Source organism: Caretta caretta, chromosome 9 (genome assembly GCF_965140235.1).
Source record: "Caretta caretta isolate rCarCar2 chromosome 9, rCarCar1.hap1, whole genome shotgun sequence".
Lineage (NCBI taxonomy): Eukaryota > Metazoa > Chordata > Testudines > Cheloniidae > Caretta > Caretta caretta.
In genome coordinates, this window is record NC_134214.1 from 62,434,713 (window position 1) to 62,452,179 (window position 17,467).

The 17,467-nt window shown below is 45.8% G+C and overlaps 1 protein-coding gene across 3 annotated transcripts in view; it reads right to left on the reverse strand.

The window, feature by feature from the left end:
- Positions 1 to 2,548: 2,548 nt before the first annotated feature.
- Positions 2,549 to 17,467, reverse strand: part of LOC125642395 (Krueppel-like factor 5) — a 91,828-nt gene continuing 76,909 nt past the window's right edge. For all 3 annotated transcript variants that reach the window (XM_075132379.1, XM_048863687.2, XM_048863686.2), the window contains 3 exons: positions 15,817 to 16,711; positions 12,826 to 12,885; positions 2,549 to 8,391 (listed from right to left, as the gene is read on the reverse strand). In XM_075132379.1, the coding sequence (XP_074988480.1) occupies positions 8,213 to 8,391; positions 12,826 to 12,885; positions 15,817 to 16,711 (1,134 nt within the window). In that variant the 3' untranslated portion in view covers positions 2,549 to 8,212. The remainder of the gene's footprint in view (positions 8,392 to 12,825; positions 12,886 to 15,816; positions 16,712 to 17,467) is intronic.

Here is a 17,467-nt window from a genome sequence, read left to right on the forward strand (position 1 = left end):
TTTTTGTAGGAAAATGTTGATTTTTGACATTGTTTTCTGATCTTTTGCCAGGCAAATTCAAAACAAAACGTTTCATTTGGAATCAATAGTCAGCCATTTCACAGTCTGAAATATATACAAAAACGTTGGCATTTGTAAACCAAACCTTTGGCTTTGATCAAAAATGGTCACGTTTTTCATTTTGACATTTCCAAATAGAATTTTTAATTCCTTGAAAATGGTGGATATTTCAACTTTTTGTCCCATTTTTGAGACAAAGATAAATGCTGAAATCTCAGCATTTCCTGGCACGTAGAAATTCTATTTTCTGAACTGCTCTAGTGACAAGAGTCTTCACCAAGACACAGTAGAGCTGGGTAGGGTTTTTTTCAGCTAAGCATTTTTTTGGTAGGAGAATGTTGAGTTGTCAAAACTGAAACCCTTTGTAGAAAGCATTGGTTTTTGACAAATTTCCTAATGACACATTTTTCTTTAAAAAGGTTCAAAATTGTCAAAACAGGATGTTTTGACCTTTTCAAACGAAAAACATTTGATTTTTTGGTTCAAAATGACTTTTCATTTTGAAATTTAAATTAATTTAATGTAAACAAAAAAGAGTGAGCTTAAAAAATTTCAAAATTCTCAAAAAGAAATCTTTTGCTCAAGCTGATCCAAAACATTTTGGTATTTTTGGTTCACGAAAATTTTTGAGATTTTGACATCCCAATTTGGGACAAGAAAAAAAACTCTTCACAATTCTTGTGATGGGAAAATCATTTCTTGCCAAGCTCTAATGCAGAGAGTAAATCAGTTTAGCTTCTCTGAAGGCAATAGCGGTAGATTTGAGTTTTGCTTTAAGTTTAGATTCTTTTGTATCTGCTCTGGCAAAGGGAAAACACAAAGCAAATGGGTTTGGTTCATTGCAGGTGGCATCAGCAAGGTTTTCAAGAGCTTTGGCTGACCTTGAAGCCCTACCATCTGTCACTAACTTTGTCATCAGACCCAAGAGAAACCCAGCCTCTGAATGACTGTCCCTCTGCAGAGACAAAGCAAGGTTCCCACTGAGTGTCAATGAAAGGTTTGTATTAAACACAGCCAGGTTTCTATCCATGTTCAAAGGTGATGAGCGCCTCATGGTTTTGGGCTTCATGGAAGATTCACCCAGCGTTGTTCATAACATCGCTGGGAAAATGAAAACATAAAGGCCAATGAATAATAAAAGCTGTTTACCACCAGATCATTCATCTCATCAATCCATCTATCTGTTGGTCTGTCAATGAGGCCTCTCACATTGGGATCTCAGCACCATATCTCAGAGAATCAATGGCAGAGCTAGAAGAATGATCCAGGAGTCTGCGCATGGAGATCTATTCTCCACGCTAGCCTCTCACTGAAGTCAAACACAGTCACCAGCTGGGGAGGAGGGAGCCGTGCTGTGCTTTGAATGCTCTTGGTGATCCTTGTTCTTCTGAGGAGCACCACAATACAACTCCTGATAAAAATCAGCTTTGCTGGCTGATACCTTGATATATTCAACCCAGGGGCCAGCATCCTAGGGTGGGACACAAACCCTGTCATTTAGTGTCCTCCTGCTCCCAGTTACACAGACTCGGAGTATTGGTGCCTGACTGAGCAGTCCCCTCAGCAGAGGATGGCTCCTAGGTAGGTGTCTGTGCATAGACAGCAGCTCTCCTCCCATAGGCAGTCAGATACAGAGTGAGCCGGGATTTGACTCCTTTAGGAGACAGTGAGCGTCTGGCATGTTAAAGTCCTCTCTATGGCCCCACCTCTGTCGTATCCAAGCATGTCACAAACACTAATGGATTTTGCATCCTAATGCCACTGTGAGAGAGTGTTGTGTCATTATCCCCATTTTATAGATGGGGAAACCGAGGCAATGAAAGCTAAAATTTTCAAAAACATTATTTCAGAGGGCCTCTATTTTTGGACCTGAGCCACCACAGGTTTAAATGTCTTGCCCAAGGTCATGCTGGACATCTACAGCAAAGGGCTATAATAGGTCTCGAGTCCCAATCTAGGACCTTAACCTTAAGTCCATCTTTCCTCTCTGCCGGTGCTCTTAATGCAACACTTCCTCTGCCCTTTAAAGGCAGTAAAGAAATGGCAGGAACATTGGGTGTGCTTTACCCCCTATGCTTGTTCAGAAATGAAAAAGACGACATGGAAACCATTCCTACAAGCTTGAGTCCATGGGTACGTCTATCATGCCATCAAAGGGTGTGATTACCACTTGAGTAGACATACCCAAGCAAGGCTTTTAGCTAGGTAACTCGGGGGCCAGAGCAGTGAAGACACTTCAGCATGGGCCGGACAAACCCACCCAGAACCCTGTGCTTTCAGTATAGACATGCCCAATCGCTCTGTTGTGCAAGCAGCACCGACAGCCCAAGCATGTCTGTTATCTGGGCATTTTCCCGGCGCCCTGAGGCGGAGTGCACCATGCCTTTGGGAAATTGACTAGGAGAGGTACAGAGAGGGATGCCATATTCCAGCCGGAGAAAGCCATCCCAAAACAGCAGCAGGAGAAGGAAGGTGACACTCATGGGGGCATGGTTTATAAAGATCTGTTTATTTCATTCCTTTTTGTAAAAAAAAATAATAATAATGTACACGTTGAGTTTAACATCCTGGACACCCATTACATCATACACCCATCAGCTCACGCTTGTGTTCTCTCTCTTTTTTTTTTTTTTTTTTAACTCAAGGGAGGGGTTTTATTCCCTCCGCCCTCCTCCCCCTCAAAATCCCCCAGTAAAGAGAGCCACTGGGGAGACTGCTCCTGCAAAGTCACCTATGGGATTCTAGGAGCTAGGGGAGGTGTATGCCTTGGAGGTCACTGTTAGCAAACATGCTTTTTCTGGCCAGGGCGGCGGGTCTTTTAGAGGGCTCCATGAGGGACCGCTAGCCTCACTGAGTGTGTGCTCATTTCAGGGCACGAAGGGGCCCAAGTCTGGGGGGAAGGGTGAGAAGAGTGAAATGCTGATTAACCCTTTAGCTGCCTTTCCATGCTGCACGTTCTAACAAAACCTAACAACACTCGTCGCTACACAACATAGGATAAGGGTGATCAAGGATCATGCTTCAGGTTGGATGATGATCACCTGAGAAGGGCTGGGAGGAATTCTCTCCTTTGCTTTTCCCTACACATTGTTGCACAGTCAGTCGTGTGCATTGGAGGAAGAAGGCAGTTCCACTTTCCTCTAAAGCATCAGCTCCAGGCAGGATTAGATAGCTCAATGGTATGAGGAAACAGCGCCTCCTTCCATGCCTTTTTGCTATTTTTCACCAACTTGAGTGGAACAGCCCACCTCCGACCCACTTGCAGAGAGCAATGAAGTTACTACAAGCCTTAAAACTGCTGTCTCTCGATCTCAGGAATCTGTCCACAGTGAGATGTGCTAGCAGCTTGGTTATGGTATTTAAGGCAGGTAGCAAGAAGCAAGAGCTGGGTGCTGGGATGGTGTTTGGAGTGGGGACAGAAGAATGAACATATCCCTCCCTGCAGGATAATTTTATTACAAAATAGCAGATGAATTAATATATTTTTTTAAAGTAACAAACAAAAACATATCCAGAAAAGAAACCTTCCACCACAGTTTTCCAGGTCCCGATTTGGTGTGTGTTCATATTATACAATAAACAATTGCTTCAAATCCACATACAAAAAATCTGTACAGCATTCCCTACTATTTACAGAAATCCCGCTCGTGTGTTACACGCTCAGAAGCACAAATGACAATGAAAAAAGGACATTTACGCCCCAACATTTTGTTCTGAAGGAAGCTTGGGAAATCCAGTGAGTGGGTCCTGTGTCCTGAGGTGTTTCAAACATAGAAATAGCCCCCAGTGCTCTTCCCAAACTTTCTGATGGTCCACTCTTCTCAGCACCCCATGACATGGCCATATGTTGGTCTGGGCTTATTATGTTTCTTTTGGGAATAATAATAGACATGCCAGTTGGCTGTGAGAGCCAAAGACCTTCTATAATGATGTTCAACCTAGCAAGGAGGCACTATCCAAAAACCACTCTGGAGTATGTGGCTTCCTCAAATGCTATCAAGCCCCATCCAAAGATCCAGCATGTCTCTCTTGGGGATCAGGTAAAGCTGAAGAGCAGAGTGTTGTTTTGATGAAAAAATGGCTCTTGGACCAAAATTTTTAAAATAATCGATATTTTCTCTTTTCTTTCCCAAAAATAAAAGTAATAATAAAATCCAGATATTTTTCAGTAAACTAGTTCAGTTTTCAATCAAAAACATTCAGTTCAAAAAACAATGGGGTTTGGTTCAGCTCTGAGGGAATAATTTGATTTTCGAAAAACTAATTTTTAAATTTTTGTTTTGAACTAACCATTTTACCAAAAACCATTTTTCAAAAACAAAACCTTTTTTGCCCCAGAAAGGGCCATCAGGAAATTTTGAAAACCTTGACATTTCCCGCCAAACAAATCAAACGGCTGGTTTTTACCCGCTCCAGTGAATAGGTAATGCCCATTAGTCCTCCACTGCCAGCATGACACTGCGTGGGTGTGAGAGATTTAACAGGGAGGAAGAGAGGGAGTTTGGTTCTTACTCAGCTCTAAAGCCAGGAGATCCAAGGTATAAAATATTTCACATTTTAACCTGCCGTTCATCTCTTTTGCAGGGAAATTTTCCTTTGATTCTGTTGAAGCTTAGCATTTAAAAACAAACACCAAAAGCACACAGGATACCATGCAAAGTCCAGTCTTACACATGCTACAGCAAAGCCCTCTGCAGGTAAAGACATCACTCCCTCATTGCGCTGTCACAGTGCAGCTGATGTGGTACTTTATCAGAGGCTCTCCCACCACCAGCCTTTCACACTGTGGGCTCCGTACTCCCCCAAATCCACAAACAGAATGTGGCTCTTCTCAACGTGTCCAGGAGGGCTGCCCACACAGCTAGATGGTGGAATATGGTCAACACATAGCCCAACCGTGAGAGTCAGAACTCTGATTTGCTAATGTTGCATTCTCCAGCTGCCCTATTCTATGGAACTGTTGTAGCCAGGCTGCTAATCATTAGGATCCTGTGTTGCGGATATTTGGGGTGTGTGCATGTGGGTGGGGGAGTTTCATGAGCAACAGGGATGGTGGGATTTGCAATATATCGCAATGCTATGTCAGCTGAAACCAAGCCAACACTGGGTTGGGCTTGACAGGCTCCAACATGGTTAGTTTGGGTTCCCACCCAATCCATCCACCCAGCCCTAACTTCCAGGAGCCAGGAGATGTGACTGGTTAAACATGTGTTGTTGTCTTACAATGAAATGCCTTTCAGCTTAGATAATCCCGAATGACAGAGACTCTCTCTGTGTGTGTGCGCATGGGTGCGTGCATGCGGTACTGAAGGCCTGAACATTCTCAACAACAAGACCTTTCTCAGGGCACAGAGAACTTCCCCACCCTGCCATCATACAGTAGAATCCACACAAGAACCCCTCTCTACAAACGGATGCATGCTGGCACAACCGGCAGCGTACAGATTCAGTGGAAGGCATCTCGTTGATGGATACATGGCACACCGAGCCCAGAAAATGGCACGCCTGGAATTGGCTGTGCTCTGGTGTGACATGGTGTTTGTTGGCATAGCATTGGTCCCAGCTCAGGTTTAGATGCTTACTACGAAGCTTGCTTTAAAGCAAGTCATGAACGAAAAGGGAACAAGCCATGTACACAGAGAACCGTAGCATCAGAGAGTTGAAGACCAGAAATCCTAGATCATCTAATCTGATCTCTTGTATATCAGAGGCCACCAACTCCACCCTATACACTGAGCACTGGAGAATTAGGACCACCACCTCATTGCCATGTTCCTTTGCATACCAGAATCTGTGCCAATGAAGCAGATGCTGCCCTACACACGCACACACACCCTATATATATATATACACACACACACACTTATATATATGCGCACGTACATACCTATTTGACAAGGTACACGATAAAATTGTTACAGCAATGAACATATGGCACATATCAATTCCCCAGGGGTCTTTGTATTATAACAAGGGCCTTCCATTAAAGAAATGCAGCCCCCTGACGGTGATGCATAGAGGAGTCTCCAAAATACCCTAGAAAGGGGTGGGTGCAATTCAGAGTCACACCCTCAGGCTCCCTTCCTTGTTTATTTTGGCTCCAGTTATGATTATCCTCTGACTGCTTTTCAAGCCTGGCTTTGGAGGCCCTGACTGGGCGTCTGCCATTTGTCAGGGTCAAAACAGGAAAGACGGGGCAGGCAGGCAGGGAGCATGCTGGAGTACCACAGCCACCAGAGCTTCCCGGAGCATTTGGCAAGGAACTCAGGTGAGCCGGCAAGTCTGAAGAGCAGAATCAAGTCAGAGCCGGTAAGCCCAGGGAAAGCAGCTCAACAAGCCAAGACATGAGCCATGTCCCTGTTCACAGATCCAGGGCCAAGCTCTGCAGGGACTTCTCTGCTCCCAGCTCTGCCTGCACATCTGGAGGTCACTAAAGTTTAATCCCAATGAATCACTGCAGTTGGGTAATTGACATGGTGTAACATGTGCCCCCTGGACTGGAGAGGGAAACTGCTTAGAAAGCACTGAATCAGGGACAGCCCAAACATTGAGACTTTGTGGGTAGCTTGCCAGGTATCCCAGGGCCACACCTACAGTAATGCATGTGTAAATCTAACTCAGTAACTAACGAGCGTGTACAAGCCCTGACATCTGCCTTCCCTTGTATCTTCTTGGACAGACATACAGGACTGGCTATGTTCACCAGAAATTTGATTGGCTTCCTTCAAAGCAGAGATGGGCCACATTTGACTTGTAGGCTGCATGTGGGATAAAGTTTCCAGAATCTCCACAGCCTGTGTGGTTTTGCCTTTTGGTTGATTTTTTATCACACGTCACTGTCTGTACATTACTTACATTTGTTAGCCAGGAAAAATCGAAGTACTGTTGAACATGCTAGGCTGATTCCGTGTCCTGATTTGCTTCTTATCTACTACGTTGCTGCAGTTTCAGTGGGTATAACCTATTCTTACTCTGCCCATGTTTAATTTTTCGTGTGCTTCAGGGGCCTCCCCTGTACGCTGCACATCGAGGCATTCTGCGGAAGACAAGTGAAGGCTCCTTGCAGAGCGTGGGGCCATGAACCTGTGAGGTAGGTAACATGATGTCAGTTTGCACAAGTTTGTTTTCAAAGCTGCTTTTCTGGACGTGGTAAAATACACAAATGGCAACAGGAAAAAGTGGTTTGTAATGACCAGTCTCTTGTGTTCGAGGCCTAAGGGGGGCCCCACTCAATGTATCCTTGGAAATCAAAGGCACAATGCATTCTGGGAAACCAGTGTGTCATCTTTTTTTTTTTTTTCTTCATGGGGATTGGCCACTTCCCACCTCGGAAAGCCAACCTAGTTCTCACAACAGAGAGAGCAGAAGCCGAAACCATCCTCCAAAGAGAAATGCTAAGGGCCCGATGTTGGACATGCCTGGCAAAGAAACATAGGAATTCATGACCCAAAGCCGCCTCTCTTGAGGGAAACATCAGGTGGTCTCAGTAAAGCATGAACAACGGCTTTGTCATCTGCTTTGGATCTGTCCCAGCCGTGGCAGCACTTCTTGGGGATAGGTTTTCCTGCCCTTGTTTCTTGCAACCACAGGGGTGAAGACTAAAGACCTGACTTTCCAAACAAGCCATGAACACTCACTGCTATTCCTGCATGGCCTGAATGTCCTGTGTGCTACACCTGTGGTGGCAACTTGGTTATGGAATAGCTCAGTCCAAGAAGGCTCCACAAAGAACTTGATAAAGGCTTCCCATAGCCCAGCGGCCCATCTGCCCAACATATTTCTGCTCATTCCCAACCAGAGGCAGACCCCGAAAGGGAAGGAAAGGCTCCAAAGAGTTTGAGACAAAAGGGAAAATTGCTTCAGAGTGAAAAATAAATAGCAAATTCACTGGAAGGGAGAGTCCTGGAGTCCAAGGAACATCTCCTGGTCAGGAAGTGGGATCCTGGCCAGGACACAGATATAGTTTTAATCATCCTTTAACTAAGAGTACCTTGGTGACAGGGCACAAGGAGGGAGCGTGCACAGAGCTCACACGCTGCCATTTGATCACAGCATGGTTTTGTTCCTATGTACAAGACGAGTCATCCGTCCAAGAGGAAGGAGTCCCAGCTGCTCCTGGAAGGGAGGCAAGAGCAGGGCAGGAGCTCTACCCCTAGTTCTGGTGTCTCTTCATGTGCAGAGCCAGGTGGTCGGAGCGGGAGAAACAGCGCCCGCAGGCTAGGCACTTGAAGGGCTTGGCACCTGTGTGCTTGCGGTAGTGTCGGGTAAGCTCGTCGGAGCGGGCAAAGCGCCAGTCGCAGCCTTCCCAGGTGCATTTGTATGGCTTCTCTCCTGCAGGGGGCAACAGGCCAGAGGTTACGGTGTGCACCAGAGCAGCATACCAGCGTCCAGTACTTACCTGTCTAGGCATCCATCTGTCAGTCTCCATCCATTCATCCCTTCCCTTCTAGCTATCCATCCATCTATCCCTTCTCTTCTAGCTGTCCATCCATCCATTCTGTTCTAGCTATCCATCCCTCCCTTCTCTTCTAGCTATCCATCAATCCCTTCTCTTCTGTTCTAGCTATCCATCAATCCCTCCTTCCCTTCTCTTCTAGCTATCCATCAATCCCTTCTCTTCTGTTCTAGCTATCCATCAATCCCTCCTTCCCTTCTCTTCTAGCTATCCATCAATCCCTTCTCTTCTGTTCTAGCTATCCATCAATCCCTCCTTCCCTTTTCTTCTAGCTATCCATCCATCCCTTTTCTTCTAGCTATCCATCCATCTTTCCTTCCCTTCTCTTCTAGCTATCCATTCATCCATCCCCTCTCTTCAAGTTATCCCTCCCTCCCTCATCTTCTAGCTATCCATCCATCGCTCCCTTCTCTTCTAGCTCTCCATGCATCCATCCCTTCCCTCACACACATACCCCACTCTCTATCTATCCACCATCCATCCATGCCTACACATACTCCTCTAACTATCCATCCCTCCCCTCTATCCATCCATCCATTCCTCCTCCCAAGCACATACCCCTCTAACTATCCATCTCCATACGCATTCCTCTATCTATCCATCCAACCCTCCCCCTAAACACATATCCTTCTATCCATCCATCCATCCCTTCCCTTCTATCCATCCATCCCTTCCCTGCACACATACTCCACTCTCTATCTATCCACCAATCCCTACACATACTCCTGTATCTATCCATACATCCATCCATCCCTCCTCCCAAACACATATCCTTCTATCTAACCACCATCCACCCATCCCTACACATACCCCTCTCGCTATCCATCCCTGTACTCGCTCCTTTATCTATCCATCTTTCCCCCTCTATTCATCCATCCTGCCTCCCAAACACATATCTTTCTATCCATCCATCCATCCATCCATCCATCCATCCATCCATCCATCCATCCATCCCCCTACGCACCCCTCTGTCCAACCATCCATCCCCGGACATATATAGCTAGCTAATTATTCTGGTACATAGGTGTGTTCTCCTATGACATGTGCAGTCAGTCACTGGGTGATCCCTAACTCTTCTTGCTCAGCTGTATCTGAACGGTCACTCTCCAGACCGTGAGCTTCCCCTCCGAGATGAGGGTATCCCTACGGCAGCTGAGTCAGGCTCAGTCAGGTTAGGCTTCAGTGCTTTGTACAAAGTCCCTGGGTGTTTCAGCTTTGACTTTTGATGAAACATCAAAATTTTCCATGGAAGAGTCCAAAAATTTTGTTTTCCAGCTAAATTTTCCCTGGAACTCTGCCCCCACCTCACACTCCAACCAGCTCTATATTGGCTCTTCACACTGTGACATTTGGGTGCGCAGAAGAGCTCCTGCAGGAACTTTTCAGTGTGTTTTTGTGCCTCAGTGTCCCCACCTCCCTGTTTATCCTGCAGATCAAATGGGGAAGTGTCTCTGCCAGCCAGGAGCTCATGTGGAAAAGCCACTGCCAGCCTCACCCAGCTCCTCTCCAAAATCCAGACAGGCTGGCCGCACCCTGCAGCGGTTGCAGCCCAGGAAGCTGAACTGAACTCTGGACTGAGTGCCGCAGCCCACGCTTTGGCAGGGCGTGGTCCCCTCAAATATTAGTCCTCGCTCTTTAACAGCCTGAGCAAGCAGGCAGAGTTCATGGAATGTGCTGACTTTCCCGACCTCAAATATTTACCATTTCATCGGCCAATTATGGAGAACTTAACAACAGCTCAAGTGCACGTACACAGGCAACATGCATGTGCATGCCACAGGATGGGTGCACGCCAGATGTGCCCACAGACACAGGCATACATATTTGTGCATAAACATATCTGTGCACGCACACAAACATGAACTCTCACACACACACACCAAGTTCTCACATGATGCATGCACACACAAACCTGAGCATGCTAACGCAGAGACATGCATCTCTGGGCACATATGACACATACTCATGAACATGCCTGTTTTCACGCACAGAAAGCTTCTGTAGACAAGCATACGTGTACATTTGCATGCCCCCACACAAACATTCCCATGCACGCGTGCACACACACAGAATGAGGTGTGAACCCAGCAGCAAACAGAATGTGAAGAAATGCAAAGCACCTTAGCTTTCTGCCAGGCGTGAGAAATATCTTTATAGCTCAGGTCAATAAGAATTTAAGCTCAATTTACAAGCAGCACTTGGGAAATTTTATGGCACACTCAGGATCACATGGGTTTGTGGGCGTCTTTATTAGTTTTCTAAGCTGAAAGACAAAGGCGAGGTTTGCCCCGCTCAGACTCAGCCATTGTCCCAGCCAGGTCATCTGGCTGGGTCAGCCACACCAAGGCCTTTTACTTTCAAACAATAACAGGTTGATCTCCAGGATGGAAACAAAATGCTTTCCATTGTCCTGCAAGCTGGCTCCTTCCCCCAGGACAGCATGGCAGGACAGGCTGGAACAATGGGCCCAATTGGCATTCCGATCCCCCGGGAGGTGGGTGAGCGGCCAGTGGGTTATATATTTAATCGCACAATGGCGCCAGGGCAATGAATGGTGTCCCCTGGAGATTGATATGGCCTAGACCATAGCAACAGGCAAACCACAGGGGAAGGTGATCGTGATTGGGCCTGATAGACTTCCCAGGCTAGATCCCATTGGGTGGGTTATCCCAAATAGCTTTATTAACCCTTCAAGTGACTGAGCGAAGTCACTGCCAGAGTGCAGCTACTTGTGGGATGCTAAGGTACCATGCGGGTTAATACTCTGGCCTTTCCACTCTAGATTTCTGGGTACTCATTAGGCTGAATATGGTGGCCTTGAGCTTGTGCATAGGGAACACTTGCCTGCTACATAACCTCCCAATATAGTTGACTCATCAATGGCTTCCTCTCCACCATTCTGGATTTCCCCCTATCTATTTCCACCAATACTCCTGCCAGTTCAAGGCACATCCTCTTTCGTCCCTCTGCCCCAGGAAGAGGGCATCTTGAGGCAGGTGGTGGAAGGAAGTGGTCTCACGTCAAACTCAGGTCCCAGCAGGGCCAATAAATGGCTCCACAGAGAGGCTGGGGTTTGCCTCATCGGGTCACTGTACAATGGCTCAGGCAACTTTTGAGAGCTACACATCTCTCATGGGAAGGGCTAACGGGTAAGGGCAGGGCCCTGGTTGGGGTCAGCAGAAGAGCTCTTTATTAGTAAAGAGGGGACGGTTGTTACCATCTCCCCATCCTGAAGCTCCTTCTCTGGGAACTCAGTGCCCTTCCTTACTACCATCTGCCCGTAGTAGCTTGGACACAGCCCTTGGCCTTCTTTCCTCCCATCTCCTCCTGAGGCATTCTACGGCATACGTCTCTACGGTGCACGGCTGAGAAAATACTGCACCTCATGCCTCGTTCCGGAGCCTGATAAGATGAAATAGGAGTGGAGCCAGGTGGGAGAAATGATTCCCAGGCTTGAGACTTGCTTTGTGATTTGTTCGTTGCTCATAAAAAAAGAAAAGTGACCCCAGGGACAGCTTAATTGCACCCAGTAAAGATCAACACTTCTATAAAAGAGATTTATGAGAGAAGCTCTGGTTCTGGGACTGGCCAAGGATCTGATAAGGGCTCAGGCTGTCCTCGGAGGAGCCCTCCGCCTGCCTGCACTGAGAGGGGCCAGGGAGCTGGGTTTATGCAGGAAACGCTGGGACACTGTTGGATATTTTTTGTTTTAATTAATTGTTCAGGGCCCAGAGTATTGAACGCTGGGGCTCTCCCCTTGGCTCAAAGGGGAAACAATTCACCAAGGGGATGGCCCTTCCCCTTCTGTATTCTCCTCATACGCTGTGTATATGCAGCCAAATCACTTCAGGCTGCAATCCCATTGGCTAAACAGTGCAAGGCCTGGTTAGTATTTAGATGGGAGACCTCCAGGGAAAATGCAGAGGGCACAGAATGAAATGGGCGGGACTCCTCCCCAAGTCTGTATTGAACCAATACCCTAGCCAAGTGCAGGAGGTCTCTAAAGGTAACTCAGGGCATGTCTACACAGTGGGGTAATGTGCAGGTGCGATTTCTAAAGCACACCAACGTGTCGCGCATCAACTATAGTATGTCTTTTGTTCTCAAACACCATTAGACCTCTGTGATTGGTTCCTCCACAAACACCACTAGATCTGTTTATCTAACTGCATTGACTGTGTTTGCGATCAGATTGCACTTGGAGTAATACCATTGAAATCAACAGCTACCACCCCAATGATGGGTATGGTATAAAAATACCATGGCTAGAGAGATCCTAAGTATTATGGCATACTCAGGTGTACACTTACCTGTGTGAGTTCTCTGATGCGCCTTCAAGTGGGAACTCTTGGTGTAAACTTTCGTGCAACCTGTAAAAAGAAAACAGAAACCCCTTAGGGTGAAAAATGTTTCATTCTAATGAAGATTTAAAATACACACACCAAGGTTATGGTGAGCTGCAGCAAATCTAAGTTGCCAGAAGGAAAGAGGATTGAAAAGAACTGTGGGTAACCGTTTGCAAATTAGTACATGTGTAAGGCTTGTTTCTACAGCAGCTAAACAAGGAAGCTTGTTCAGACTGAAGACTGCATTTGTCAGTGGGGGAGGAGGAGTTTTTTCACCTGTAAGTTGAGAGCTTTTTGCAGCAAGGAGTGCACAACAATGGCAAATCAGGCATGCAAAGGAGCATCCAAACTTTCTAATAGGACCCCCATGTGTTATTCCTTAGTACAATCAATTCTCACATGTACGTGTCTTGACTGGGGATGGGAGAATCAGTTTGACTAAGATCAAATCTATCAGACCCAAGATACCATCCCACGCGCAATCTGAACCTTGTACGTAGGTAGCATAAAAATGTTAACTTCTGCATTATTATTTGACAGTTTTGCGTTGCCTCTGACTTTCTGGATTCTAGAACCACTGCCAAAAGACTGCAAGAAAGGCTCTTTTTTTGTGGTATTTCCAGCTCCAGCAGAAGACGATGATGTATGAGAAAGTGCAAAGAACTGGCAAATGTGTGAAGTACTGGCCCAGTTTTCAATATTCAAGAGCAGAGCAGACTGAAAAATGTTCGGAGGCAGAGTTTGCAATCAGAAAATGCAGGTTCATCTCAATCAACGTATTTCGAAGAAATGTGTCAATTTCAATGATACTTTTGAGGACAAGTGCCAAAATTTATGATTTCGACTCTCTCATTTCTTTTCTATAATTGCTAAAGGTTTTCCTTCTAGGAGATAAAAAACTTTCACTTTTATTTAGTGTTTCATTTCGTTTCATTTCAACTTTTATAATATAAGAATCATTTTAGTATTGCATTATATTTATATATTGCATCATTAATATATTTCAGTGTTTTGACATTATCAAAACAAAATGTCTTTACCTTATTTCAACATAATTGAAACAAAACATATTGATGTTTCTGTACCAAAAACCTTTTGGAATTTTGATTCCATGAAAAATTTTGAAATTCAACTTTTCTGAATCAGAAGAAAAACAAATGTTGAAATGCTAGACTCTCCCATGGGATGGAAATTCTGCTTTCCAATTAGCTCTATTCACAACATGCAGCTAGTTCAGCTAAACATCAGATTCATCCAGACATTTGGTGCTCATCGGAACTGAAGCCATACTCCAAATTCTTTGAGTTTGGCACCTCACTAGCTTTCCCAGCTCACAGCTCTTTTATGCTCTCTCTGGAGTTCAGACCTCAGCTTCCCTAAAATTTAAGGGCTATTTTTTCCTCTGCTAGGAATCTGTTTTACCAAGATCAGATTGATTCTTCTTTGTTTGAAGTTTACCATACATAAACCAATGTCACTGAGAGATTGCAGTGTTGCATCTACCAGTCTGGTACTCAGATGCCCCAAGGAAATGCAGCTAATTAGGGGAGTCCCCCCACCTCATAGCTGGAACTTGTAGTGACGTTTACATAAGCCACCTTTGCAGCTGAGGTTCAAACCAGGTCTCCTTTGGTCTCCACCAGTTAGAGATGGGACCAGATCTAAACACACTTCAACTTAGAGAGAAACTGGAATTATAACTGAATTTTACTAAAGACCCCTCTATGATGGGCTAAACCAAAATGTTGGCTCTGAACATCCCCTAACTTTGGTGTGTCCTAAACAAGGCCACTCGTAAAACTCTTGGTTGTTTCTGAACCACAGCTATTGTAATTCTGGATATTCTCATCACCCGTATCCTTTTTTGAACCTTGCTAACATCTTGGTCTGAGTGATATCTGGTGGCAATGAGTTCCACACGCTATTTGTGTGTTGTGTTAATACAACCATTTCCTTCTATCAGTTTTCAATGCTTTGCCTGTCAGTTTCCTTGAATGCCTCCATGTTCTTGTATTATTCATAGATTCCAAGGACAGAAGGGACAATTGTGATCATGTAGTCTGACCTTCTGTATAACACGGGCCAGAGAACTTTCCCAAAACAATTCCTAGAGCAGATCTTTTAGAAAAAGATCTAATCCTGATTTAAAAATTGGCAATGGTGAGAACGTTCCAATGATGAGTTGTTTCACTGGTTAATTACTCTCACTGTTAAAAATTTACACCTTATTTCCAGTCTGAATTTGTCTGGCTAGACCTTTCTCTGCTGGATTGAAAAGTCCATTATTAAATATTTGTTCCCCAACAGATACTTACAGACTGTAATCAAGTCACCCCTTAACCTTCTCTTTGTTAAGCTAAATAGATTGAGCTCCTTGAGTCCATCACTAGAAGGCATTTTGTCTACTCCTTTACTCCTTCTCGTAGCTCTTCTCTGAACCCTCTCCAATTTACAAACACATTTATTAAGACAAAGGGTAAATAGCAAGACTTGATCTACCTCCTCTGGAGAATCCATTATTCTTTATACCTTTATCATGTCCCCTCTTCTTCAACATACAATCTACCACATGGGAAAGAATAGCTCATATGCAAGCTTATTAGCCAGCTGCATCAAAAGGAGAATGTTGGCTCCAGAGTCTGAAACTGCTTCTTTGATGGCCATTGCAGAGATGAGCTGTCTGTCATGTGGACTGGAGCCAACATAGTATTAGTGGTGATATGCCTCTCACAGATACTACAGTGCACCTTCCATATAGTATGCACATAGATATCGCTGCATAGCTCACCACTACAATGGATCCACCTCTGGTGGAGGGTATCAGTCAGCTACATAGAACAACTTTGGGAGGAGGGGACATTTTGGACAAATGCATGGCAAATTTCAGACAGGCTAGAGCTACGCCCATCACGAAAGAATTCCGACACCAAACCAACACAGCCGCTGTGGCTATACCTGGGTAATCACAGTGATGGATCCTCCTTTTCTCCAGCTCTGGGTTGTTGCGTCTGTTGTATTTGGGGGTTGGCATGATAATATGCCCCTGGGAGAGGGTCCCGAGACCGTTTGGGAGTGTGGGGATCTGGGACGACTGTACCAGCTTCAGTCCAAATGTGGCTTCATAGGAGGGCGGGGGCGAGATGGTGTTGATGAGCTCGGGTTGATTCTCAGGGCTGCCAGGCTGTGAGTTTGGAGGTGAAGGGGGCAGGTTCAGTCCTGGGACAGGGTAGAAATGCCCGGTGACGTTGAAGTTCCCCTGACCTTGGGAGACATTTTGGAAGTGCTTCACTTGTCCGCTGGGCTGGATAGGTCTGGGGAGCATGGCGCTGCCCGTGGACATGGTGACGCCACTGATGGTGTTGATGGCTGTGGTGCTGCCAGTAGAGGGCACCATTGTGGTGACATCAGCATCACCATTGCCAATGGGCATCTGGTAAAGCTGGGCCTGCTGTAGGCTGCCAGACAAAGGGATCTCCGAGGGCATTTCCTGCTTGATGAAGATATTGTTCACCGCCACCGACTGCGGCATGCTGAAGACACTGGTGAAATCTGGCAGCGTCTGCGTCGAGCCTGCTGCGGACGAGCAGGGCTGGGTGAAGCTGGTGCCAGGCTCTGTTTTGATCTGTGGGAAGGGGGTGAGGGGTTTGGCTGGCCGGTAGAGCCCGGTTCGCAGGTGCGTGGTGTCAGGCAGTATCACATTGATGTTCACGCTGTATGGCGTGGAGGAGGGCTTCTCTGTCGAGAAGAACTCATCTACCACAGAGGCGCTCTCCCTGCGGTACTTTTTGTCTGGCACCATTGGAACTGGCAGCAGCTGACTGGAGAGGTACTTGTCCATTTCAGAACGTGCCTACGGGGAGAACAAAAGAAAGAGTTCTTGAGTAAAGCATTCAGACGCTATGGTGATGGGTGTGCTACAAACATCTAAGATAGGAGTGTGGCTAAAGGGCACGAAAGGACAATGGATTCGGATGCAGGAGTGCAGCTCAGCCATTGACACCCTGTGTGACCTAAGGCAAAGCACTTACTCAAGTCTGTGCCCCCATTCCCCGCTCTGTGAAATGGGCATAATCCTTCCCTAGCTGTTGTGAGGATAAAATGGCTGTTAGGTGCTTGGATACTGCAGTGATGAGGGATGCATAAGTAGTTAGGGAGAGAACACAACAACAGCGAAAGGGATGCAGTCAAATAAAGAAGGGCCAGGATTTAGATTTTCTATATAAATAATAAGAGGGGGAGAACTTAAAATTAAAGCTGATGAGCCTAAGTCCGAGCACCAGATCCAAGTGCCCTCAAACCTTGGGGGAGTTAGGATCTGGATCTGAACTTTGAGGTTCAGGCCCAACTCTCCTTTAAATTATATAAAACTCAATTGGTTCATTGTTCCTTCGTAGTGCTTTGAAAATAAAAGGATGAGGCTGGGTTTTAACTGTCGCCCACAGCCCTGGGAACACGTTGGCCTCGTACTAACACATGAGATCCTAGATCTGAAACAGACTAGAACAAAAGGGAAAAGGATCTATTTTCATTCTCCCTATGAAACATTCACATCTGTAATACAACAGAGCAGAGTTTTAGTCCTATGAATTTCTATGTATGTTTACGA